The sequence below is a fragment of the Solea senegalensis genome, linkage group LG1, assembly GCF_019176455.1.
Source record: "Solea senegalensis isolate Sse05_10M linkage group LG1, IFAPA_SoseM_1, whole genome shotgun sequence".
NCBI lineage: Eukaryota > Metazoa > Chordata > Actinopteri > Pleuronectiformes > Soleidae > Solea > Solea senegalensis.
The window spans coordinates 14,271,701-14,297,118 of record NC_058021.1 but is presented as its reverse complement, the minus strand read 5'-3'; the positions used below and the strand labels follow the sequence as shown (position 1 = coordinate 14,297,118).

The following is a 25,418-nucleotide window of genomic DNA, read 5'->3' as shown; positions in this document are numbered from 1 at the left end:
TGCATGAAATTGACAAATGATACAGACTTACCGTGTACCTGCAGGCACCGCACCTTAGAAATACAAAGGAAAAATACGCCACCTGGTTGTCTCAGGTGAAATCGTCCCAAGGTGTTTGCCAGATCAAATTTCATAGGTGAAACAGTGATAAAGCTGCAGTGAATGGAGATTCCGGTGAACTTTTTCTCCTATCAATAGTAAATGTTTTCATGTGGAGTCATGACGACACTTTTATTATGATCCGTGGTTTTATTACAGAATGTCGTGCGCACAAGGAGAAGATATTGGATGATGCTCTGAACCGTCCAGCCCCGCCTTCTTGGGGTTGGTCCTGAGGTGAGCCTGCTATAAACTGCTGCTCGCACACACTGTAGGTGAGATAGGCTTCAGTCCACATGCAGGTATGACAGGAGCGGAGGGAATCGTTGGATCATATTCAAAGCAGGCTGCATCTTGACGCACACACCGACTTGACGCGGACAACAACTGGGCAGATTACAGAGGATCAACAAAAAAAAACATCATCAACAACACACACACACACACACACACGACAAAAGAAATCATGAAGTTGGAAGTGCTGTGCGGGAACCACTATGACATGAAACATTTCGAGATGTCGAGTGATGCAGATGGAGGAAGTGTGCGCTCTTCTAGTTCTGCTGAGGAGGAGCTGGGGTCGGATGGGGACTGCGTGGCGCACAGCCCTCCTCCACCTGTTACTCCGTGCGGCAGCAGCAAGTCAAAGCCGTACACACGGAGACCCAAACCCCCGTTCTCCTACATCGCTCTCATCGCCATGGCTATCCGGGACTCCCAGTGTGGTCGCCTGACTTTGGCGGAAATAAACGAGTATTTGATGAAAAAGTTTCCCTTCTTTAGGGGCAGCTACACCGGCTGGAGAAACTCGGTGCGACACAACCTGTCACTTAACGACTGCTTTCTTAAAGTGCTCCGGGACCCATCGAGACCCTGGGGGAAGGACAATTACTGGATGCTGAATCCCCACAGCGAATACACATTTGCCGACGGCGTGTTTCGGCGCAGGAGAAAGCGCATCAACAAGAGGTTCAGCGCGGCCCAGGAAGACTCCGAGAGAGCGGAGGAGCCGCGGAGCAGTGCGCCGTCTGCGGCCGTCACCAAGACGCACTCAGGTCCCAAGTTCACCAGTTCATTTGCAATAGACAGCATTCTCAGCACGCCGTTCAAGAGAGACTCAAACAAGGAGCCGTTCCCTCCCCTCCCTGCCTTCACTTGGCCGTGCTACACTGAGCTAATGACGCCTCACTCGAATACACCTGCCTCATTTCCGTGCGTAAAGGCGCAGTGCCACATGGAGCCCTGTGCTGCTCCGCATGTGTCAAACGACTTTGGCTTTGGCCTGCACGCCTCACAGACAGTCTTCGAATATCAGAGATAAACTCTCTTTTATGTGATGATTAAATGATTTCAACGTGCACTGATGATGGAGGGAAAGGACCAAACACCAAAGAAACGACTTTTCCCACTTGTGTTGGGGATGACGTTGGCATTACATTGACTTAGATATTATTGTGGTGGCATGGTGTTACATTTTTGTACCTCTGGTCATTTGCTTTACAGCACTATCAAAGATAATATTTTATAAACATATGTGTTTGTTGTACCTGTTACTGAATTAATGGTAAATGTTGATGTTATTTCAATAAACGTGTTAAAATCGACTATGCTTGTATCTGTGTCTCTTCTTCTTGTTTGTTTGAAATTGTGCTCCTCACAATTAAAATAAAAGAACTGACCAAACTCTAACTCTAACACAACTGATGGTACAAGTACACGCAGACACGAGGCTGCTGTGGAGTCAAATCAGGCACCTGCGTGACAGGTCGACACAGTCAACGTGGTCACGTGACTCCTCGTTAAAATACTTAGACAGCTCTGCTGTGGGAGAGGCTGCAGGTGGAGAACCTCCCACGTACATACCTGACATGCATTTACAGACAGTAATAATAATAATAATAATAATAATACTAATGATGATGGTAATAATAATAATAATAATAATTATTATTATTATTATTATTACAATAATAAAAATACTAATCATTATTATTGTGTCTTATTGTTTGTATGTATTCATCTTTGCTGATAAATTAAGATAAAAGTATTTATTTTTTAACACTCAAGAGGGTCACTGCAGCCGGATAGGGTCATTCAATATTTATGTTTTTTTTGTCTGGCGCCCCAAATAGCTGTCGCCTCAGTCACCACATGCGCAGGAAAGAGTTTTTTTATACAAATGTTGCATCCTGAACTCAGCTGAAATCCACAATAGACAGAAACGTCTTCCATGTGGACCTATTCTTCTAACATTTGACAAATATCCTGTAAAGCGGCTATTTACATCATAGATGTGGATTTGGACATTTCTGTATGTGTGTGTGTGTGTGTGTGTGTGGGGGGGGTGGTATTAAAGTGTAACGACTTTCTCCAAATTGCCTCCTTGCACGAAGAATCAATTTACAGCAACAGAGTTACATAAACGATATTTGAAAATCTCGGTGTTCGACTCCTTTTGTGCCTTACTCTCCCGATTTTACAATCATTTCATTTCTCCAGAGATGTAATCCAGGCCCCAAGAGGTAAACTGACACTTGTGCACTGTGTGTGGTATGTTGGCACGCTCTGATGGAAAAAGCATGCTTCCTCTCATGTCAGAGCTTTAACCCTGAACAGATCCTAAACAAATCAGGACTCCTTCTCCTGCATGTGCACCTTTATAACACGAAACCACATCGTCACATTTTTGCACTTATATCATACAAAGGGAGTCATTTATCCAAACTCGTCTCTTTATTTATCACGACTTGTCAAGTTATAGTGACAAATATTGCTCTGACAAATGTGGACGGAGGTTGTTTGGAAAGAGAGTCGTGGGAGGAGATTTGTCTTATACTCCACTGTGCCGTGTCCGGCTTCTAGTCTGGATCCGAGCCAGATGGGGAGGGAGTAGTTCCTGGCGATTTCTTGGAGGGATTTGGGGGGATAGAGGGGCAGAGAGAGATTTAAGAATTGATAGGTGGTCGAGTTTTGTTTGGACGAGTGGATAACCCTAAGCAGAGTGGAGGAGTCTCATTCCCCTTCTCATATGGGATTATTGCCAGCAATGGACAGAGGGAGCAAAGTGGCCCAGCGGATGGCGTTTCGTGCACGGAGCATCGCAAAGAGACGCTCACGTCTTTAATTATCACTTCAGGCAACCTTTAAAAAACAGTTTGACAGCGACGAGAGAGTTATCCAAGTGTTAAAGAGACACCACAGTGGTCATATCCAAAAAAGAGGCGCAACCATGACGACAGAAAGCTCCCACCAACATTTGGATCCATCTAATCCCTCACGGTGCAACCAAGCGGCCGGTGCTCTGAATGCAACTCTGCTGAGCGCACAGCCAGTGATGGAGAGCGCGCACACTGCATCAGCGAAAGGAAAGAAGGGAAACTCGGGCTTGAGGCGCCCAGAAAAGCCACCGTACTCTTACATCGCCCTCATTGTGATGGCAATTCAAAGCTCGCCGACTAAAAGACTCACTTTGAGTGAAATCTATCAGTTTTTGCAGGCCCGCTTCCCTTTCTTTAGGGGTTCATACCAAGGATGGAAGAACTCCGTGAGACACAACCTGTCTCTGAATGAGTGCTTCATAAAGCTGCCCAAAGGACTCGGTCGGCCTGGCAAAGGACACTACTGGACCATAGACCCGGGGAGTGAGTTCATGTTCGAGGAGGGCTCCTTTCGCCGTAGACCTCGGGGATTCCGCAGGAAATGTCAAGCCCTGAAGCCCATGTACAGGATGATGAATGGTATCGGGTTCGGTGCGTCCATGCTGCCACAAAACTTTGATTTCCAGTCGCCTCCAGGCTCATTAACGTGCCATGGCAGTTACAACATAGACTTGATGGGTAATCCAGTGCCAGGTGGTTTTGAGGGACTCGCAGGGGGTCACCACGTCCCCCACATGTCATCGAGCTCCGGGTCATCGTACATGGCTGCGTGTCAGGCGGCCTCGAACGCGGACTATTGCCCGGACAGCAACAGCAGCCCGCTGCAGTCCTCTGCAGCGATGGTGGGACCTCTGGACTGTCAGTCGCCTTACGCAAATGCAGCCTCACACTGGAGTTCACCTGGCGTGGCTTCATACATGAAACAGCAGTCACTGGCATCAAGCAGCCCCACGTCCTCCGCACTGCACACGGGGATGTCGTCGTATTCTCTGGACCAGGGTTATCTGCACCATAACGCACGAGATTCTTCTGATATTTCAGGTTTGAACGTCTCTGAGTCTGATATTTCAAACTAAATGTCTGCTCCTGATGAGTAGGAAGGATTAAAGTGAAAACAGTAACATTTCATACATAATCTGAATTTACACAGTGCCTAAAATTGGATTTTAACAATGCATATTATATCTAAGTGTGTTAGAGTTGCAATAGCCTTTTTTAAAAATAATAAATAAATAAATAAAAGGAAATTAAGCGTGAAACTATACATCTGTGACTTAACACCCTGAAAATATTCAAGGATTAAACTATAACTGACAAACTCAAATAGAGTCCAAAATTACGTTTGGAATTTGAAATGTTTCATCCATTACTGTAGCTTTATTTCAGACTGAAGGCTCCATATAAATCAAAGTAAACTAGAAACACACAACAGAAATGAAATGTAAACATATTACTTCTTCCAAAACGAGTACCATGTGGTCACATTTGAGTCATATGAATCGTACATTTATCATCGCTGAACTGTGTGTGAAATGCATGTCACCATTACCTTGTGTTAAACCCAAATCCCTCGATACCGTATATGCTATCAAATATATCACAGTACAATATTTTAAAAATATGAATAATACTTAATAAAAATAAAATAAAACACATACAGACTCTCTCAAATCTATAGGCCTATTCTGAACAGGGAAATTAAATGTGACACAATGAAAAACACACGAGTCAGATATGAGTGATTTCAGTAAAACATCATCATCGTTGATTCTGTTTCATTATCTTTTAATTTTGCATGATACGAGTTTGTTTTAGTCCACAGTGGAACAAACGTGGTTCCTCTTTGTAATAATACAAACAAAATGATAATTATATTATAATATAAATTATAATATTATAATCATAAGCTCGTATTTTTTTATTGGTGCGCTAAGTAATCAACCAATGATTGAATGGTCCTTCATATTAAACAATAAGCGCATCTTACCAGGTTTAATTTCCTTTACCAATATAATCTATACCTTCTTTTTAGCTATTTAGTTCATCAGCAAGACCAACTTTCTGGTGAAAAGCTGCAGAAAAACAAAACAACAACAAAAAATCCGCCTATTAAGCGAAACACAGTCACATCAGTTTCCGCCAATTAAGAAATTATATCAATAGTTAATTGAAGAATAAGAAAATGTGGTCATTATTAAATTGTATATTACTGTGTTATTACAGACTAAAGAGGTAAATATCAACCAAATTATTTTTTCTACAACCTGGCAACCTCAGCGACACTGATCACGGAATAATCAGTATTGTGAATATTTGATCAAAGCCAATCAATCAATCATCAATAGTAATAATAATAACAAAGTATTAGGGAAAAATATATATGTAAATACAATTTAAGTATTTAACCTAAAGCACAGATTTTTTTTTTTTTTTTTAATCCAACATTTGTAATACAATTTGACAAATGTGAACCAGGTGGCAAACTAATCCAGATTGACCCAAATTAAAAAAGTGATTATTTCACCTGACTTGTCCCGTTTGTTTACAGTGGGTCTGTCTCGATATTCCAGCCACTCAGCTCCTGTGTGTGACAGGAAGGACTTCGTCCTGAACCTGAACGGAATCTCTTCCCTCCATCCCAGCAGCGGAGGATCTTATTACCATCAGCTCCATCACCATCACCAGAGTGTGTGTCAGGACGTGAAGCCCTGTGTCATGTGACAGCAAAGATAAAAAAAAACAACAACTGTCCACTGATGAATCAAACACTTCTTTTATTACAGTATCTTTATTTTCTAAAGACTCAGACTTCATTTGAGTTCATTTTGACCTTTAAACCGTTTAATGGCGAGTGTGATAATATGAGGGCTTGTTGTGACACTTTCTCAGAACATGAAGCATAAGCAGTATTTACATTTCTTTAATTGAAAACTAGAACACTTTTTTGTTGTTTACCTTTATGTTTATTTGCGCACTTAACTTTCTTTTCTTGATGTTACCCGAAAGATGTTCTACGTCATTAAAGAGATTTATTTTCAAAGAATAGTTTCGGTGTTTTTAATGTATTAAAAGCTGTTCTTTTTGTTAGTGATAGCATATAATTTTATTGTTATTGTTATTATTATTATTATTACATTATTAAAATGTAGAAACGTTTGTGTTGATGTTCAATTATTTGATTAATGTTAACAATAAATTGATAATTAGCTTTTGAGATTTAAAAAAGAAAAATCCATATATTCACCGAAAACTCAAATCCTTTGTTACTTTTACGGACATTAAACACTTTTAAATCTTAGTATTTACTGACACAACTTTGGCATTACAAATTGCAGAGTAAACTAATGTTCATCATTATTTTAGCTGCTCCTACATTGAGGTTTATTTTAGAGCCATCAGTGTTTTAGTTTCCTCTGAATAAAAACTCTCTGATGCTTGTTGTTTAATTGGCAAAGAGAAACAATGAACATTTATTCCAGACAACTGTGGATACCACACGCTAATGTTTTAGTCTTGATCAGCCCTCTTGCTAGGAACTGTACTGCCACCTTGTGGAGATTGAAAATTAAAGGACTAAAATTGGTGACTAACCCATATATCTAGTTTTGGGAAAAAGAAAGACAGATAATTATGTAGAGCAGCTATACTGAAGAGACAATAAATAAATAAATAAATACAGTGCTATTTTCCTGATTCACAAACACAATACATACATTACACAGACAGGCCTATGAATCATACTTAAGACGTTGTTTTAAGTGAAATAATCACTATGAGATACATTATAAACAAATGCAGCTAACGCCTGACTTCATAAAAAATAAACTCACGTGATTAAAAATAATTAGTAGATATTATGACAATGGATTCAGGGTTTATAAGAAGAAGAGTTTGTTCCACTGTAAATTGTGCTGAAAAACACACGCGTAGTAATGAGGACATTCATCATAATGCATTCCTTAACCTTAACCATGTAAACACCTTACCTTTAACCCTTAACCTAACTCTTCTATCCCTAACTCTAAAACCACGTCTTAACCCCCCAAAAGTCATTTTAAGGGGTGACAGAATGTGAGAACCAGCCAAAATGTCCCCACTTAACCAAAATGTCGTCACTCCCTATGTCTTGTGTTTTTTGGTCCTCATAAAGATACCCATACAAGAGGACGCACACACACGTCCATTCATTTAGACAGCCTAACCAAAGCCATTACGTCTAACCCTAGCCTTAACCTAACCACAATTCAAATGTTTGCTTTAAACCTAACCAGCTCCCCAGAAAAGGATGACACCAAGACGAGGTTTAGGTCTCCATGAGGACTACCGGTCCTGACAAGGTTAGTGTTTATGCCAGAAATGGTCCTAAAGAGTTAAAAAATACAAGTACACATAGAGAGAGAGAGAGAGAGAGCCAAGTCAGTGCTATTATCTGGTGCCACATGTGTTTGTCCTTCTCATTTATCCATGCAGAGTATGAGCATGATGATACATGAGTATGATGGGCTCATGGCTGCGGGACAACATGCATTCACCAGCTACTTTATTGGGTACACAGGACACCTAATACAGTGACAGGAGTGACACACGGAGTGGTCTTCTGTTGCTGCATCTGCTTCATCTGCTTCACATGGTTTGACCTGTTCTGAGATGGTCTGAAGTCCTTCATTGTGGTTATTTGAGTTAGTGTTGCCCTTCATTTCAAACCAGCGTGACTATTCCCCACTGACCTCTGACACCTCTGTGAACCCTGGAGATTGTTGTGCATGATAATCATTCATTAATTAACCAGCCCATCTGGCAATAACCACTATGTTCATTTTAGAATCACCCCTTAAGCCCTAAGCCTATTTTGTAGATATCTGCTCGAAAATTGCACACTCATAATGAAATGAGTATATCACTACAACCACAAGGTCTATTTGAATACTTTGGGTGTCATGGTAAAGGGAACACTTGTGGGATTTGTTAAGATGTGTAAATATCACTGCATGTGTTACTGGTGAAGAGTAAATGAAAAAAAAAAGTTTTTTTATTTATTAAATTTATTTAAGACTATCTCTTTGGAATGATGGAGATGAAGCTCTAAATTCAATCAAATCAAAGTACAACATGTGAACCTCATCTCTGCAAAGTTTGACTTTGATCAAGTGAAGCGGAACAAAATTAGAGAGGTTTTAATACAGAGAGTACAGACGAGGACTTTGACCCATTTTGGAAACATCTATGCCATTTGTATTTTCTCATGTATTAAACCACTTTTTTCCCACTTTTATGTCACTGTTAATGTTCAATAGAACAGTGTATTGCCTTATATCAACGTTCCTGCAGACTTTAATATATTTTCCATTCCAAAAACGAACACTAGATGGGGCCATTGAGCTGTGTCTCTCTTTGTTGGCCTGTATCTCAGCGAGGGAGCCTGTCGGCTCGAAAATTTGATTGACAGCTTTAATAGCCAATGAGAAGCAATATAACATCCGGATTTGATGCGACCTGGCTTCTGCCTCATGATATAGTAGTGCGCCAGGAATGTTTTAAATGTAACACAGGAAGTCCGTCTGACCAGCCGAAAATCAAAAGAAAATCACGTTTTCACTGACAAACATTAAAGGTAAGAGCTGTTTACAGTTGTCATTCGGGGAATCGATTTCTGTGGTCTTTATTCTTTGGCTTTTATCTCCGTAATGGTTTGTTGTTAACTGCTTTTGTAGTCAATGGAGTCTGGATGCCGTGTGTTTTGGACAAAGTGTCACAGTGTTAGATCCAGAAATGCGGTGAAATGCACCAAGTGGGTTGACGCAGCGGTTCCATACGAAGTTTGATATGTGGTTATTCATTTAGTTGTTATTTGAGCTGTGTTTGTCACATTTAAAATATTTAAGAAAAAAAAAAAAAAATTCTCTCAGGATTAATTTTTTTCGTGATCCTTCTTCGAAAGTTGTTCGTGCTGACTCTGTCAGGGTCCCCCAATTTGGGGATTTACAATCATATTTCTACTGAATTCTGCTGCTTGGTTTGTTGAGTGTGTGAGCTTGTTAAAATAATGACAGTATTTTTTATGAACAGGCATTTTGAATGGGACACTTGTACTGTGCTGACTTTTAATGGGAGTTTGTAGTTTATTATGGTCACTGCCCATGTCGCTGAAGATGTTGTTTGTTTGTTTTTTGCTATCACAGACTGAGAGTTAAATAATTTATTCTTGTTTTGGATCTTGTCAAGAAAACCATAATAATACAAGTCATTTAAGAGCCTCTGCTGCTTTTGCCTTTGTTATTATAATGATTACGTCACTCATACATGCATATACAAGACCCATACTACAGTAGTACATCTCCATTTTTTCAGGCCCTGGATTTTTTCCCTCTCATTTCTGAGTGCCTGATCACTCTGTGTCTGCAGTACTAAGGTTGACCACATAGTGGCAGCAGTGTCACATAAATGATCTGGAACCTCTGCACTCATTGTTGAACGATATTTGAGTAGATCACCCTGCCTCTTTCTCTCTCTCCCTCTCCCTCTCTTCCTCAAACACACACAAGTTTGCACAGCTATTCTTAGGACCCTGCATCGACTTCCATTAATTTGGTCTCAAACTCAAATGACTTGGAGGCCAATGAGCATCTAGACTGATCAGGAGGGGAAGAAAATAAAGAACAAATCACACTTTTTGGGTGAAAGACTGCAAATTAGTATTGGGGCCACACTGAGGGAAAAAAAACAAAAAAAACATTTGAAGAATTACGACATTATACTCAAAAGTGTACTTTTTTTCGAGTATGGCCCTATACTCTGTATTAGAGTACACAGCTACTGTGCTCATAATATCACAATAAACTGCCTCGTGATATTTAAGAAAATTATATTCATGGCAATTTCCAAAGGATTCAAAATTAGTGAAAAGGACGGTTTGTTTTGGCATGGAATGATGCACAGTAAAACAAAAATTGAAACAACAAACAATTTAATAAATTTACAACATGATCTCAAGTGGCAGGCCGTATGGCATCCATTTGGGGGCCACATGTGGTCCTCGGGTCGCGAGATTGAGACCTCTGACCTAAAAATATATACCTAATCTGACTTCACATCAGTTCATTAGAGAATTCGGTTGGACAATCAACTGAGACATGCATTGTGAGCTTTACGCTTGACTCTTCGTGATCGCTAGAGGGAGCCATCTATCTATCTATCTATCTATCTATCTATCTATCTGTCTGTCTGTCTGTCTGTCTGTCTGTCTGTCTGTCTGTCTATCTATCTACAATAATAATTATAAAAAAACCTGAAGAACATGTGTATATTGTGGCATGATGACATTATATAAATAGCTAAGTATAGGCCGTTTTCATACTCAGCTTATTGAATGGATTATTTTAAAATATGTAAAACTAGTCCAAAATAAATAAAACACAAACAATAAAACGTGACATGTTATTAGAAAACCAATTAAATCTGTGCAATAACGATCGTCTCATAATATTGCAATTCAATTCGTAAATGAAATGATTTATTAGCCTGTTGTTTGTGTTATTTTGACGCGTACAGCGTGTCATTCAGCCGCGCTCCAGTCGTCTGTGTCCTCAGTAATAAAGAGTTAAGGTGGACTGGGTGGGCAGGCCGCGGTTTAAGGCCCGTCGTGAACTGTGTAAACAGCCCAGGGCGGTGGAAAAAGTTCATGCCCAGGTCCATGTAAGGAGAAACCGGCGCAGCATCAGGCCAATGCACGGACATTTAATTAAGACGACCTGCAGAGGATTACAGCGATACTTAACGCTGTAACGTTGCCTCACAATGACCACTAACAACTTTCATACACGGCCGCCTGAGACAGCAGCGAGAGACCGAGAGGCCTCCGAGGTGTGTTTATTTTAACGTTTTAATCTGTGGTCAAAGTTTTATTATTTTTTAATTACTCCTCAAAACTCAGCCTTGAAAAAAAAAAAAAAAAATCCCCACTCTGCTTTAGCACGGAATAAAATCACCAGATTGTTTTTGTAATAAGACAAATTCAGTACATTATCACATATGTGACTAAATTAAAGTAAGAAGCAAACATAAATGGAAATAATTTATGAATAAATGTGCACCAGGACTACAAATATAGCCCTATCATCAATTTTATTTTTGTCCAATTAATGAGTCGAAAATACGCACTATATTACAGACAGTCTGTAAACAAGGTTGTTCCATTCGGTTCTAACGTTGATGTAGAATAAACCGTCTCTGCTCTCATTATCAGCACAGACTCTCTTTACTTTCCGTTTTAATTAGATCGCACTTCACGACGCGAGCTTCTGCACTGCTTTGATTTCACTGAGATCTGCTGCTGCTCTCCACTATTTCCAGAAAAAAAAACAAAAAAAAAACAAACTACTGAACCATTTATAGGTTTATTATTCCTAGAATAATTAACAGTTTTAAAGTGGAGAATGAAGGCGGCAGCTATGAGAAAATCATGATCAAATAATTCGGTGGATGCGTAAAAACAGCTGAATTTTAGACGAATCTCAGAATTAAATAACGCTTTAACATGTATATATTAATCTATAGACCATATACTTCTATTTAACTTCTATTGGTCTTATATATGGTGTAGTTTTGTGGTATAGAGTGCGGGGAACATATACTCAGTGGTGTGATTTGTGTACATGTGAGTTGCTATGGCACGTCTGAGGTCGTTGTTGAAGTGGAGCTGGGAGTTACCGACACCTTCTCTCTGCTTTTACTAAAAAGCCCAGTGTGAGTCCAGGAGCGCTCTCACTGCTCCCCCTGCCTTCCCATTGGACGGCTCGCTCAACTATTTGGGGAGGAGCTCCACTGGCAGCAAAAAGGAGGAAAGAATTTAACTGCGCAAAAAGTCCTGTCTGGTGACGGATGTCCTGAGTCCAAAGAGGTTTTTCAATGCGCGTTTGTTTCACAGAGACACAGAGATGGGGACGGCTTGAACGCACCAGAGACCCAGCATCTGTTTAGACGCCACTTCTCTGTTTTCACTTTGTAGTTTAAAGTGAGCAGTGAGGGACTGTGATTTGAGCGCACCAGCTTTCAGAGGAGGGAGAAGTGGAGCTCTCCGTGACCGTCTGCCTATTTGGGACCTTATATTGTCGTCGGATCAAGGTGAAGACATGCAGGCTCGCTACTCCGTCTCCAGCCCCAACTCACTGGGCGTCGTGCCGTACATCAGCAGTGATCCGAGCTACTACCGGGCCGCTGCCGGTGGAGGATACACAGGGATGCCAGCACCCATGAACATGTACTCTCATGCGGCTCATGACCAGTACCCAGCCAGCATGGCCCGTGCGTACGGACCGTACACCCCGCAGCCTCAGCCTAAGGATATGGTCAAACCTCCCTACAGCTACATTGCGCTCATCACTATGGCTATCCAAAACTCTCCTGACAAGAAGGTGACCCTGAACGGGATTTACCAGTTCATTATGGAGAGGTTTCCATTTTACCGAGACAACAAGCAGGGCTGGCAGAACAGCATCAGGCACAATCTGTCGCTCAATGAGTGTTTTGTCAAGGTGCCTCGTGATGATAAGAAACCCGGCAAAGGCAGCTACTGGACCCTGGACCCGGACTCTTACAATATGTTTGAAAACGGGAGCTTCTTGAGGAGGAGGCGGCGGTTCAAGAAGAAGGACGCGCTGAGAGAGAAAGAAGAGCGGCAGCAGAAGGACGTGCCGCCCAGGCAGCAGGGCCGGGATCAGGAGCAGCCGGTGCAGGGCTCCCAGCCTGTCAGGGTCCAGGATATTAAGACTGAGAACGGCACGGTCACGCCGCCACAGGCCGACTCACCCTCTTTGAGGACCGTGCCCAAAATCGAGAGCCCGGACAGCAGCAGCATGTCCAGCGGGAGCCCTCACAGCATCCCCTCCAGCCGCTCCATTGGCATGGACAGCTCCGAGCACCACCAGCAGCACCACAGCCAGGCCTCGACGCAGGGCTTCAGCGTGGACAACATCATGACCTCGCTCCGGGGGTCTCCACAAGGGGCCACAGAGCTCAACTCCAGCCTCAGCGCCTCAGCCAGGACAGGTATAACACCGTCAATGTCCCTAAACTACTCCCCAAATCAGACGTCTGTCTTTAGCTCACAGTGTAACCAAAACTCAATCTCCACTACCTCCAATGCAACCTATCATTGTAACATGCAAGCCATGAGTTTGTACGCCGGGGACAGATCGAGCCACTTGGCACCGAGCACCACCGTGGACGAAACGTTGCCAGATTACTCTGTCACGACCACCGCGTCCTCCCTGAGCCACGGTAATCTAAACTCTGGCCAGGAGGGCCACCATCCTCACCAAGGGAGGCTGACCTCATGGTACCTCAACCAGGCCGGAGACCTGGGCCATCTGGGCGCAGCGTACCCAGCCCAGCAGCAGAACTTCCATTCAGTCCGAGAGATGTTTGAATCCCAGAGAATTGGCTTGAATAACTCGCCGGTGAATGGGAATAACAGCTGTCAGATGTCATTCCCCCCGAGCCAATCCATCTATCGCACTTCGGGAGCTTTTGTATATGACTGCAGCAAGTTCTGACCAAAAGAAAACGAATAATAAGAAAGACAGGCTCCATATTTTTTTTTTTTGTTTTTTGCTCACGGTGTTTGAACTCTTTCAATAAAACCCAGTCCCCCCTCTCTCCTCTCCTCTCCTCTCCTCCGCCCACACCACACGGACTAATATGAGACAGAAAACAAAAACAGAAACAGAAAAAAAAAAGACTTGATCTTGGTTTTTCTAAAGAACAGTGTTACTGCCAAATAACACGTAAGTCTCTCTTTGCTTTTGTGGCTTCTATGTGATATGCTTAAGATGTTTTCATGGACGTGTAAATTGCATATAGTAATTTATTTCTAAACTGTAGCCAGGATATTATGGACCAAACACCAAAAAAAGTGTTTCTAATTTGAACTGCCTTAATTGTCCAAAAAATATGTTCCATTATAAAAGTTAAAAAAAAGGGAACGTGTATATCGCCGTACTATTTCAAAGATTCTTCATTTTTGTTGAAACGTATTTTTGAAGGATTTTGTTTTGTTTTTGTTTAATAAATTTGTCATTTTATGTGAGTTTTAACGTCACGCCTCGTTTCTTGGAGACTTGAAAACGGGCTGCTGATATTTTACACTCAATCTGACCCGTGCTCGGTTTGTGTGGAGGGAAAACAGGCCTCGTCATTAATCTGATCTGACTTCCCTGCAGTTTCCATTTATTGAAATGATGTGAGTTGAGAAATAAATAGCCAGTTTAATGGAGACTGCCAACCCAGCTGCTAACACCAATCTTCTTTTTAAAAATAATATGTATGTGCGAGTGATATTTCTCTGGGGGCATATGCGATGAAAACAATTCATGCGCACGTCCACAAACAAGAAAATAGACGTAAATCATTTCTTATATTTATGGATTTTTTTATTTTCTCCCTCTATTTTCGCACATTAATAACGAGAGATGGTTAGAGGTGAAGATGACCTCGAGGGCCCAGACCTGGAAAATACAAACAGCACGCATCACAACTTTGTTTTGGATTGCGTTTGTGTGTTTACTGGCGCATACCAGTGCTTCCTTAATATCATACCACGCATGCCAAAGACAGTGGCGTTGTCACTTCACTCCTGATGTTTGAACTCTGAGCAGCCTGACACGACACTGACGTGGCTGTGGACAAAATACGACCCTCAAGCTCAGTTTTTTTTTTGTTTTTTAAAATGTACTCTGAACTCTTCCTGTACTCCAGGCTGTTGGGAACATTGATTGCGAGAGTGAGGAGATTTTTTTGTTTTTGCCCAAATATGGAGGACATGTCAAATTGAGGTTTTATTTGCAATCCAGGTTTTGGCACTCGTTTTAATCCAAGACTCAAACGCCTTTTCACTGTTGCTTCCTCTCAGAGTGACACAGACTCCGTCTCATTTAATCACATTAAAAGACAAATCATGAATTAGACCGTCCCCAAAATGTGTTTACACGATTCTATCAACGTATTTATGAACCGCAGGCCCCTTGTTAAGAAGCTCCCGGTAAGAACTGTAATCAGTCATGTAAATACAAAACAAATGCGTCAAAGCAGCTTAACATTCAATTGTATTTATTATTTGGCTTATATTAATTTAAAATGGCAAATGCTCATAAAATAATTAAAAAAAAATAGTTCACAGGGCCACAAACAAAAACAACAACAATTGTATAATAGATTAATGTTTAATAATATAAGCGTCATTAACACATCACTAGCAAAAACACATTTTGCCAGTAAAAAAAACTATTTGTTTAAAATATAGTCTATATTTTACTATTATTTATTATTGTTATTATTATTATTGTTGTTATTGTTATTATTACAATCATTTTAATGATAATAATAATAATAATAATAATAATAAAGGTCAGTAACCAAACAGGAGCGCCATTGTTTCACAGCCTGCATGTAATATAACAACAACATCATATCAACAAATAAATAAATACGACAAACTACAGTTTGCAGATTTAAAATTCCAAAAACAGCCTCGAGACTATATTTATTAATTTATAATATTTTTGCATATTCATATTTTTCTTCCCTTAGACGAGCTGGTGACACACGGTGTCACGTGACAGCGTGTAAATTGTTATTCTGAAACTATAGTCTTTATTTATTTTTTTTAAAATGGAAGCTTCTAAAGTGGGGAACAATCTAATTTTCGGTTGCTTCTGTGCCTCAAAAACAACAAGGCGCGAGACACAGACAGCAACAAAAAACACAACCCATCACAACAAGGCATCTTTAAATGTGTCAGACAGTACAGTGGCATCTGTGTGTGAGCGCGCGCCAGAACCTAAAATAAGACTTTGCAGTGAAAATCCCGCTTGTCTGTCCCGACACGGACTACAATCACAGGTCCATAAAAGTCATTAGATACTTTCCCAAGTTTAGGCCTAATAAACAAACGTCGTGTTAGTCGTAAGATTGATGGCGCCCTCACAGAATGGACCAGGTCAGGAAGGAATAAAATTCAATCAGAGAGCTGGAATCGTTTTTCACGAGACGGAAAAGCCAGAGAGGGAGACGGGGGTCAACGAGGAGGATGTCGGCCGCCAGAGCACCATCAACAATAGAGAGAGAGAGAGGAGGAGGGAAAGGGAGACTTGCAATTATTTAACTGTAAATTAAAGCTGCAATTAAAATAAGAATAAAAACAAATAACAACAACAATCTAAGAGGATAATATTAGTGGCCTGTTTGGCGCTGGAAATCATTGCAGGGGAGTGAGATCAGATCATACTCTGTATTTGCGTTTTGTCTGAAACCTTCATCATTCCCCTGAACTCCTGCAGCAAAATGTTTAATTTCTACTTAATTTCCCTCCTGTCATATGAGCAATTATTGTGGTAGATTTACTTGAACAGATACGACCCCAGCCCAACGCTAAGGGCTGTTATTTTAACAACAACAACAACAACAACAACAACGAAAACAAGATGCATATGTGGGTAAAATCTTCCCAGTCAGAGTTTTAGGGCTCTTTAACTGTAACCCATGTGAAGAGAAGGACCCAGCTGTTTAAAGCCAGCACTGAGACTTTACTCTGCCTTTTTTCCTGAAACGTTCCGCTACATTCCTGAAAATGCACAACTTCCCTCACTGCTTTGGGTCAAATGGCGAAGACAAAAGCGCCTGTGGAAGAGATGCCTTTTTAATATTCAACAAATCTAAACTACATATACGTTTTTCTTTTGTTCTTTTCATTTAAAATGCCTAAAAAAAAACCCCAAACATTTAATGTTCTCCTTTTCGCCTGAAACATAATTTCGATTAAACAATAATAATCTGAACTATACAGTCATTTTGTATATGTAGCTATATTCTGGATTACGTCTGATAGTGGGAGTGTCTAGTGATCCACTATAATCTGGAGGTTATGAAAATGAAAAAAGAAAACAAAAGAAACAGCTGCTTGCAAACGTGTTAATTATTTACAGATTATGTGGAGACAAGATAGAGTAAAAGCAAATTGAATAGAATTGATATTGTGACAAAGCTAAACTTGACCTTTTAGCTTTGATGTTGTGTTGTTTTCATTACCGCCATGGACGTGGTTTTCCAAAGGGCAGATGGGTGTAATTGATAAATTATCTGAAGCTGCAGCAAATATAGTGGAGCCTATAACAGAAATATATGTATTTGTAGACTTTGTCTTTATTTAATCTGTCATTTTGTTTTTGTATCTTTTAATGTAGTTTGGAGTAGACGGGGATCAGACACCACAATTTTCTTTCACCGTCTCTCTGGTGGATTTCCTCACACAGACAGTCTTGGACCCCGGAGTCCATATTCTATAATGCTTGCAAATTTTGGTTAATCTAAGGACGAGATCGTTATTCCATCCTCACTGGCTGTAAAGGGCGGTAGCTGTGCGTAAAATACGTGCAACAGAGCCAAACCGTTTCCCAGAAGCAACCCCTGTAATGCGCTCTTTGTTACCCCATCCCATGTTCCATTCGCTTTAAATGGGGAGGACAGGGAAAGGGAGTAGATGCAGTGGAATCTCGCTGCAGCAGACTGTGTGCACCTGTATGACCAACTCAGCTCAGTATGGAAAATGCTGGCTGTTTTATTTTTTGTTTAACTGTGTTATATAGTGTACTAGAGTCGAGCTCCGTGCGCCATCTGCTTCTAATTAAGACTCCATAGACTCACATTCTGTCTGCACTGCGGCCAAACGAGTGAGAGGTTGGAGGTCCACCACTTGTCTCTCAGAGGAAAAAAAACAACAACCCCGCTGCATGCAGCCTCTCGTCCTGCACGTCTCATTTTAAAGACAAATGATAATTGTCGAAGAAATGATTCACCCGGCTTTGTCATAACAGGCAGCGCGTAAACGTGCAAGCACACTTGAGGGGCTTCTGGATCTTGAAATCGTGCATCGGCATCCTCGAGCCTGATGAAGTGAACTCACGCAGACCTGAGAAAGGTGGGATAATGGGGTACTGTGGATTCAGACCGGAGGGGGGGACGGGGGGGACGGCCGACCTTCGAATAACCCGACAGCCCTGACGAGTACAGCGAAAAAACGAACAGAGTTGCCTTCAAGTGACACAAAACCTGCTTCTCTGCAGCTCGAGCTTGCGGTTTCTAATTATAGCACCCTTTTAGCCACTTGAATGTCTCAATTATACCGGCATGACACACAGTAATTTATTGTCAGGTAGTTTAATTTTATGGTTATTGGCTATTTCTTTCTTTTTTTTTTTTAAGGCCTCATACCCGTCGATTTTACAACCTTCTTTTTTAATCTGAATCGCGGGGTCAGTTTAATTCTGTCGCAGGTGCGGTATATAAAAAGGGAACATTCTTACAGTATATTTATTCACTGGCTGATTGAATTTGTATTTTCACACATTGTTTTCCTTTTATACTACCATTAAAAAAATATGTATGTAAGAGCAAATGAAAGGCAATATTTTAAAAACCATTAAATAAACCGGAGCGTTAGACACATGATTTGAATGACGAATTTGCCAGCTTTTAAAATTATTTTGATTTCAGAATTATTATCTTATAATATATATATATTTTAAAAAATACAATTTCATATTTGATTGATTTGATTTTTTTTGTATTATTACGCAGTGGATTAAATATGCGTCATGGAGTAAGAACGTGCATACTGCAAATGGCATATTCTCATGGGGTTAAACAAAGTTTGCCCCACGAGCAAACATGTTGTGCACATCTTCAAATCAACAACCTTGAACATGTGTAACTTGTGACATGAGACGACCACTTCAGCTCCTGCTATCTGAGCCACAGTGGCAGTTGTCTGGTGTCTGTCTCCCCGTCGTGGGGTTTCGTGTCAATTTCAGACGGTGGAAGCCACAGACTCAGTCTTTAAGACTTAAGGCATAAAAAGTGTCACATCTTTAATGGTCAGAAACATTAATATCGACAGTCAGGTCAAGAAACATTGGTATTATAATAATAATGGCGACAAAAAGGATTAGAAAATGACAAAATACATATTTGTTTTAAAATCTAAAATCGTTTTCCTGATATTTAAAAATAATTAAAGTGAGTAGATGAATAGAGACATGTGTACATTAATTTAAATAACCCAGTAAATTCACCAAAGATAACATAGATAATGAAATCACAGCACACACAGACTGGAATTTATTTTATTTAAATATGTGTTTAAATATCATCAGTTTTCAGGAGACTCTTGTCCTTGTGCTGGAGATGATCCATCTCATCTTTGACTCCTGTAATTCTTCTGAAAAACAGAAAAGAAAACAAGAGTGTCACACTATCCAGACAAAGAAACGATGATGAATTGGGTTGCAGAGAAATGATCATCTCCCGTTAAAATAAAGGGGGGAAAGTTGAAAACAGATTTTTAATAAGAGGAGATCCAGTTTTAAATGAATGTGACCAAAACTATCCACAGCAGACTACTTCTTGAATTATGTCCCACTCATTGCCTTGTCATACCTTCCCTCTGCTGCCCTCTCCTTCATTCTGAAGATCACATGGCAGCAGTGAGTGTGTGCAATCGAAAAGAAGCCAATGTTAAACACCGCTGTGTGCTCCTGGGGACTACACTAATCCAGTGTTCCGCGAGCTGATTTATTAAAAACAGATTCCGCTGCTATTTCTTTTTAGATCCATCGGAGATGAAAACATCTGATCACATATTTGCTCTGTCAATCATTTAGTTCAGGTCAGCGTGTCATGAAATTATCTGATGGAAAAGTGATGAAAACTCAAGAGCTACTACACGGAAAATCAACATGTCAGCAATTGCACATCCAGACGGGGGTGGGGGGTGTTAAGCAGTGTCATTCCTTTCTCTTATTTCTCCTCAGTCTTTCTAATGTTAACACATTTGGTCGGTGATGTTTGGGTGAATGAGGTCCAAGGAAATGAATGGATGGCTTAAAAAATACCTCAGACTATTTCTGTTTACTATGTGGTTTTATCACAAACTTCATTCCAAGCCATAAACATGAGCACACATTTCAGGCTCACAAAATAAATCTTCTTATAACTGCACACATAATAAATGTATCTTATTTGTGAAATATATATGTATATATATAAAAACATTTTCAGTTGCATTGTTAAGAGCAATCAAAACAAAATGACAGCTGAGAGTCTGTGGAATGCAGCAAAAAAGAAGGGAAAAACAAATAAATTCTTTTTTTTCTCTAAATCCAAACCCATGCCAGTGCTTTACTTTTCATTCAATTCAAATCAGCTGTTCTTTGTGTGTGTGTGTTTACTGCAAAGTGTGCAGGTGTGAGGTCTTCTCTGTCTGGCGAGAGGCATCCAGATGGTGTTTGTGTGTGATGGCGAGCGGCAGCGATACAGCGGTGGTGCCTTTCACAGATCAGCACTCGTATCTCTGTTCCATCTCCAGCCTCTCTCTCTGCTCATATAAACATCCCCAGTCCAGGGGCCTCTGATGTTTCTGCCATTGTGTTTAAAGTGAGAAGTCAGGCAAATACATGAACTTTACGACAAAGAGAGCAAGGATGAACAAAGGACACGGAGTGGGTTCAGCGTCGGAATTAGTTGCGGTGGAAGAATATATTGCTGCTAAAATGCCAAGAATGTTTTTGTGGATATTAAAATGTTGCGGATTTTAAAGCAAACATTGAAAGACATCAGTCACTCTTCTTCTACTGCACATTAACAATGCGTTGCATTGTATAATTTCTTGTCAGTGGCAATCAGATCCTCCATTGGGATTAACAAACAGTGTTTTATCCTGTTGGGGTTTTTTTACATACACGCACATATGCATATTCTTGTCTGCACACCACCCTCTACACACAGTAGGAAACAAGTTCAGTTACACTGATTCAGCATAGACGTGAGCTGACCCAGGGAAAAAAAAAAAAAAAAGAAGCCACGTTTCCGTGCTTATAGGTTCTGTGGCAAACTGAAAATGAAAAGTTTACAACAATAAAAAAGAAAAGCCTTGCACACATCAGTGCTTGACCCACAACTCTTACCTCATCCTGTCAAAGGGTTTAATTGACTTTGCCATGAAGCAAATGAGATGTAGCATTCACTTAAATAAAATAAATTCATGCACATTTCCAATCAAACACAAAACCCCATGCAAGTCTACGACTCCAACATCAAAGCGTGGTCAAAGTGATCTCCCACTGCTCCTTTTAAACTGCCCTGTTCTCAAATGTAGAAAGGAGAAAAATCCCCTCAACATCAAAGCGGGAGACAGAGAAAGTCATTTAGCCTTATCTTAATTGAGCTGCAATTTTAATAATGGTCTTACACATTGGGACCAAGGAGGAGAGAATTAGCTGCAGGCTGCAGGAGGAGAGGCTGGCTTCCCTGCTCCGTGCTCCACTGCTCTACTCTGGTTGTCTAATCTCAGCTCCAGACATGTCATTGGCCGGTGATTTATGATGACCTAATGTTTTGTTTACTTCATGCTCATAACAGGCGGGCGGATTGCATGGGGCATGCCGTATGGGGGAAACATGAAAGCGCTGGGCCTGCTTGCAGGGCTGCAGTCCCCCAGCAGTTCACTGAAATAAATAGCTCTGTACTTCAGTCACCTCACACAGCAATTCATGCAAATTGAGGAGCAGGGCTGCTCGCCACTCTAAAGTTTACAAAAGTCCCTGGCTGTGTGTTTCATTGGCTCGTATAAGGCAACCATCAATCTTCAGCTCGGAGGTTACACACTTAATTTAACCTCTGTAAATACACATTGACCCCTCTGTTCGTGCACTTTCTCAATAATTGACTTGCGTTTGACACGAGAGGACAAAGCATAAGGGGTCTGACAACTGCTTGACAGTCGGGTCAAGAGTCCAGTAAAGTCGCCCCACTTTCAAGCGTCTTGGGCTCGAGCTTCTGTTGGTGTTTTTTCAGGATTCAGCAAAAGCAAAGTGGAGAAGGACTCCCACTGTCTCGAGTCCATACAGAAAATGTAAGCTGAGGGAAAATAAACACAGTAGCTTTGTGTGTGATTTAAATGATAGGATCATGCAATGTATAATAGGGGCTTCCTTTGTTGGCAAAGACTATGTGAGCATTACAGAAATATGTAGTGTATATGCGTTAACCTTGTGTTTCTTCCATAAACCTCAACATGAATTTATATATATATATATACTGTATATATATCTGATGTGGACACATTGACTCAAAGATCTTGTCTGGGAAATATTTGTGACCTGATGTGTTAGTGACAGTAAGGTCAGGGAGACGGAAGGAAGCATCGAGAACACCTGGACCTATATCCTGACCCACTGTGGGAATAATAGACTAGACTAGATTTGACCTTTTTCTGGGGAAGACGATAAAACAACAGTGACCGTTCTTCCAGGTTCATTATTACTTGATTGCTCACTTTAGATTATAATAGATTAAATTTGACTTGATCGATTCCGCAGTGGGGGAATTCACTTGCAATGATTCACTTTAAATAGTAGCTTCAAATACTAATTGAAAAGAAAGATTTCCAGAGTAATAATGTAACAAAATAGTTTTATGTTGTTTGAGTCTGAGCCCAATGTCTTTAAGAAAAAGGAAAAAAAAAAGCAGCCTGGCCCATGACTTTGACTTTCTTGCTTCATCTTCCCACATGAACTCTGTTCCTTGTTTTTATGCTGACTAACATTACTGCCATACTGGAATTAACATGCAGAGGGTCTGAGGTCACTCTTAGCATGACAAAAACTCCTTATATGTGCATAAAGTCTCAGCACATTCCAACTGATATAAGTTCATTTGGCATCGGCTGATTGACGTTGATAGAAGTCTGATCTTATTTTGTGTCTAAAAACAAACAAACAAAACAATGCAACCTCTTTTTGCATTGAGCAAATCATCTCTAAACATTTGCTGAGCACGTTCTCAGCACACGTCAAGACATAATATATAGACCAACACATCGCACACGGCGACAAATCACCCTGAGAGCAAGTCTCACTTTAACTGTTTTATTTTATGTGTTTCTATTGTTTACAACACTTCCCAGAGGCCAAGCCTACAACTCCAGGAGATGTCAATAGTGTAAATATTTTTTCTCCTTCCCTGTCTGGCCATTCAAAATCCTATTTGAAAACCCCATCAGATAGGAATTTCCTCCTTCTGCACCAGCAACCAGAGCAGGCGACTGCTACATTCTTATCTTATCAGTGGCAATAATCTTGCATCTTGTCGTGCCCAAACAGGGAGAAACTGAATCAATCGAAAAAGGGTATTTAACTCCCACCTCCGTCGCAAACAATGCACACACTGAAACTAATATGCTGCTCCTTCAGTCGTCGACTCAGACTGGATGTTGGCTTTCAGTCTGGCAAAAGAGCATAAAAGAAAAACCCTCTTCTTCTTCTTCTTCTTCTACAAACTCCCCCAGCTTTCCCACTTTTTTTTTCTTGCACTCCTGGCACAGTGACATGCATGATAAGAGCAGTGAAGCAAACCGCTCTGTCTGGGTCTGTACAGGAAGAGCGAGGGAATCAGTGGTGTTGTCCATCAGCGGCTGCAGAGTTTTGAGAACAATGGCAACATACTTTGCTGGAACTGGAGAAACTTAGTCAGCCTGCAATCGCACCGACACACTGACAAAGAAGATAAAGTTAAGAGGAAAATAAGGAGAAAGTAATCCAACAATTACACTCACTCCCGTGAGCACAGGGACACAGATGGATTTAAAAATCAGCTTCTTTTTTTTTTCTTTTTCAGATTACAAGCCACTAAACTTGGATGTCTCTAACCCTTGAAGTGCCCTTGGATGAACACATTATAGAAAATACATTACACATATCAGAAGTTTCAATTTCTGCACTGAACATAAGCAGGATTTGATAGTAAAGAAAGATGATATACTGTTTTGTTGCTGGTGGCAATCTGGTAAAATGTCTGTTAGCTCCGCCCTGTTTTAAGGTTATCTGACTAATCAACAATATATGTATATATGTATATGTATGTATGTATGTATGTATGTGTATATATGTATATGTATATACATATATGTATGTATGTATGTATGTGTACATATATATACATATGTATATGTATATGTATACATATGTATGTATATATATATATATATATCTATATCTATATATATATATATATATATATATATATATATATATATATATATATATATATATATATATATATATATATATATATATATATATATATATGTATATATATATATGAGGTGCTCATTTTCATTCTTAATCTACTTCTGGCCAGTAATATTATAAGTTGATCCTGCGTTTACTTTTGTAAAGATGAAAGTGAAAAGACTGCATCAATCAAAGCTTGGCGGTGGAAAGGGAAGAGATATTGAACAAAATAGAGAGACCTGGAGAAAAGAAAATAGAGAGAGACAGTGATAAGAGCAGGTCCAGGAAAGGATTAGCTTTATGTTCCTCTGCTGTGTAACATAACAACATGTGATCTGATCACATTCAAACCATGTGAGACATGGGTTCTTTAATAAAAACAACCACGTTTAGCCTGATTTTCATGCATTGCTGCTTGGCATATAACTCATTCTGCTGCCCACTAACATGCATGTTTTTCCTCTTAACATCCTCATGTGCACATGCATACATCAGAAATGTTTTTAAATGAGAGGGTGGCCCTAAACCTACAAATCAAACTCACTTACTTGTCTGAAGCCATGTGAAAGGCTGTGGTCTGCTTATAGAAGGCACAGCGGCAGAGGGCTAGGTCTACTCTGCCTGAATTCTTTCACTGTATGTGTGTGTGTGTGTGTGTGTGTGAGAGAGAGAGAGTTGGTTGGGAAGGTAATCAATATTCCTCTGCTTACTATCTCAAAATGTTAGCAACAGGTTTTTGGATTTTTTTTTAGAAATAAGTAGGTTTTCTTTACCTTGTTAACCAGTTTCAGCGTTTATCATAGATACCTTGTTAACAAAACTGGTTAACAAGGTAAAGATAACTTCATTTTGTGTCACAAAACGAACCAAAAAACTAAGTTCAATTCATTAATTGAACTTTTCACAACATCTTCATGCTAACATTTATGTCACATAACACAAATTTTTCAATTATTTGCTGTTGTATTTTTTAAAAAAAACCCAAAAACTTTTAGATTACACTTTATTGAGTAGAGAGGTTCTGCGTTTGACAAATCTACTCTGT

The 25,418-nt window shown here is 40.2% G+C and overlaps 3 protein-coding genes across 3 annotated transcripts; all 3 read left to right on the top strand.

Annotated features, from left to right (window-relative positions):
* The first annotated feature begins 390 nt into the window (after window positions 1-390).
* Window positions 391-1,703, top strand: foxq1a (forkhead box Q1a). The gene has a single exon (XM_044035842.1). It carries the CDS (start codon window positions 566-568, stop codon window positions 1,418-1,420), a length of 855 nt encoding a protein of 284 aa, XP_043891777.1. The 5' UTR covers window positions 391-565; the 3' UTR covers window positions 1,421-1,703.
* Window positions 1,704-3,008: 1,305 nt separating this feature from the next.
* On the top strand, window positions 3,009-6,295 carry foxf2a (forkhead box F2a). The gene is made up of 2 exons (XM_044019243.1): window positions 3,009-4,298; window positions 5,806-6,295. The coding sequence occupies exons 1-2, from the start codon at window positions 3,329-3,331 to the stop codon at window positions 5,976-5,978; spliced, it is 1,143 nt and encodes a 380-aa protein (XP_043875178.1). The 5' UTR covers window positions 3,009-3,328; the 3' UTR covers window positions 5,979-6,295.
* Window positions 6,296-12,038: 5,743 nt separating this feature from the next.
* foxc1a (forkhead box C1a) lies at window positions 12,039-13,813 on the top strand. Its single transcript, XM_044047548.1, has one exon. It carries the CDS (start codon window positions 12,386-12,388, stop codon window positions 13,805-13,807), a length of 1,422 nt encoding a protein of 473 aa, XP_043903483.1. The 5' UTR covers window positions 12,039-12,385; the 3' UTR covers window positions 13,808-13,813.
* Window positions 13,814-25,418: the final 11,605 nt, after the last annotated feature.

Coding starts and splice junctions, on each gene's coding strand:
- foxq1a (XM_044035842.1), top strand. CDS start 566: ATGAAGTTGGAAGTGCTGTGCGGGAACCACTATGACATGAAACATTTC.
- foxf2a (XM_044019243.1), top strand. CDS start 3,329: ATGACGACAGAAAGCTCCCACCAACATTTGGATCCATCTAATCCCTCA. Junction 4,299..5,805: donor AGATTCTTCTGATATTTCAG/GTTTGAACGTCT, acceptor GTTTGTTTACAG/TGGGTCTGTCTCGATATTCC.
- foxc1a (XM_044047548.1), top strand. CDS start 12,386: ATGCAGGCTCGCTACTCCGTCTCCAGCCCCAACTCACTGGGCGTCGTG.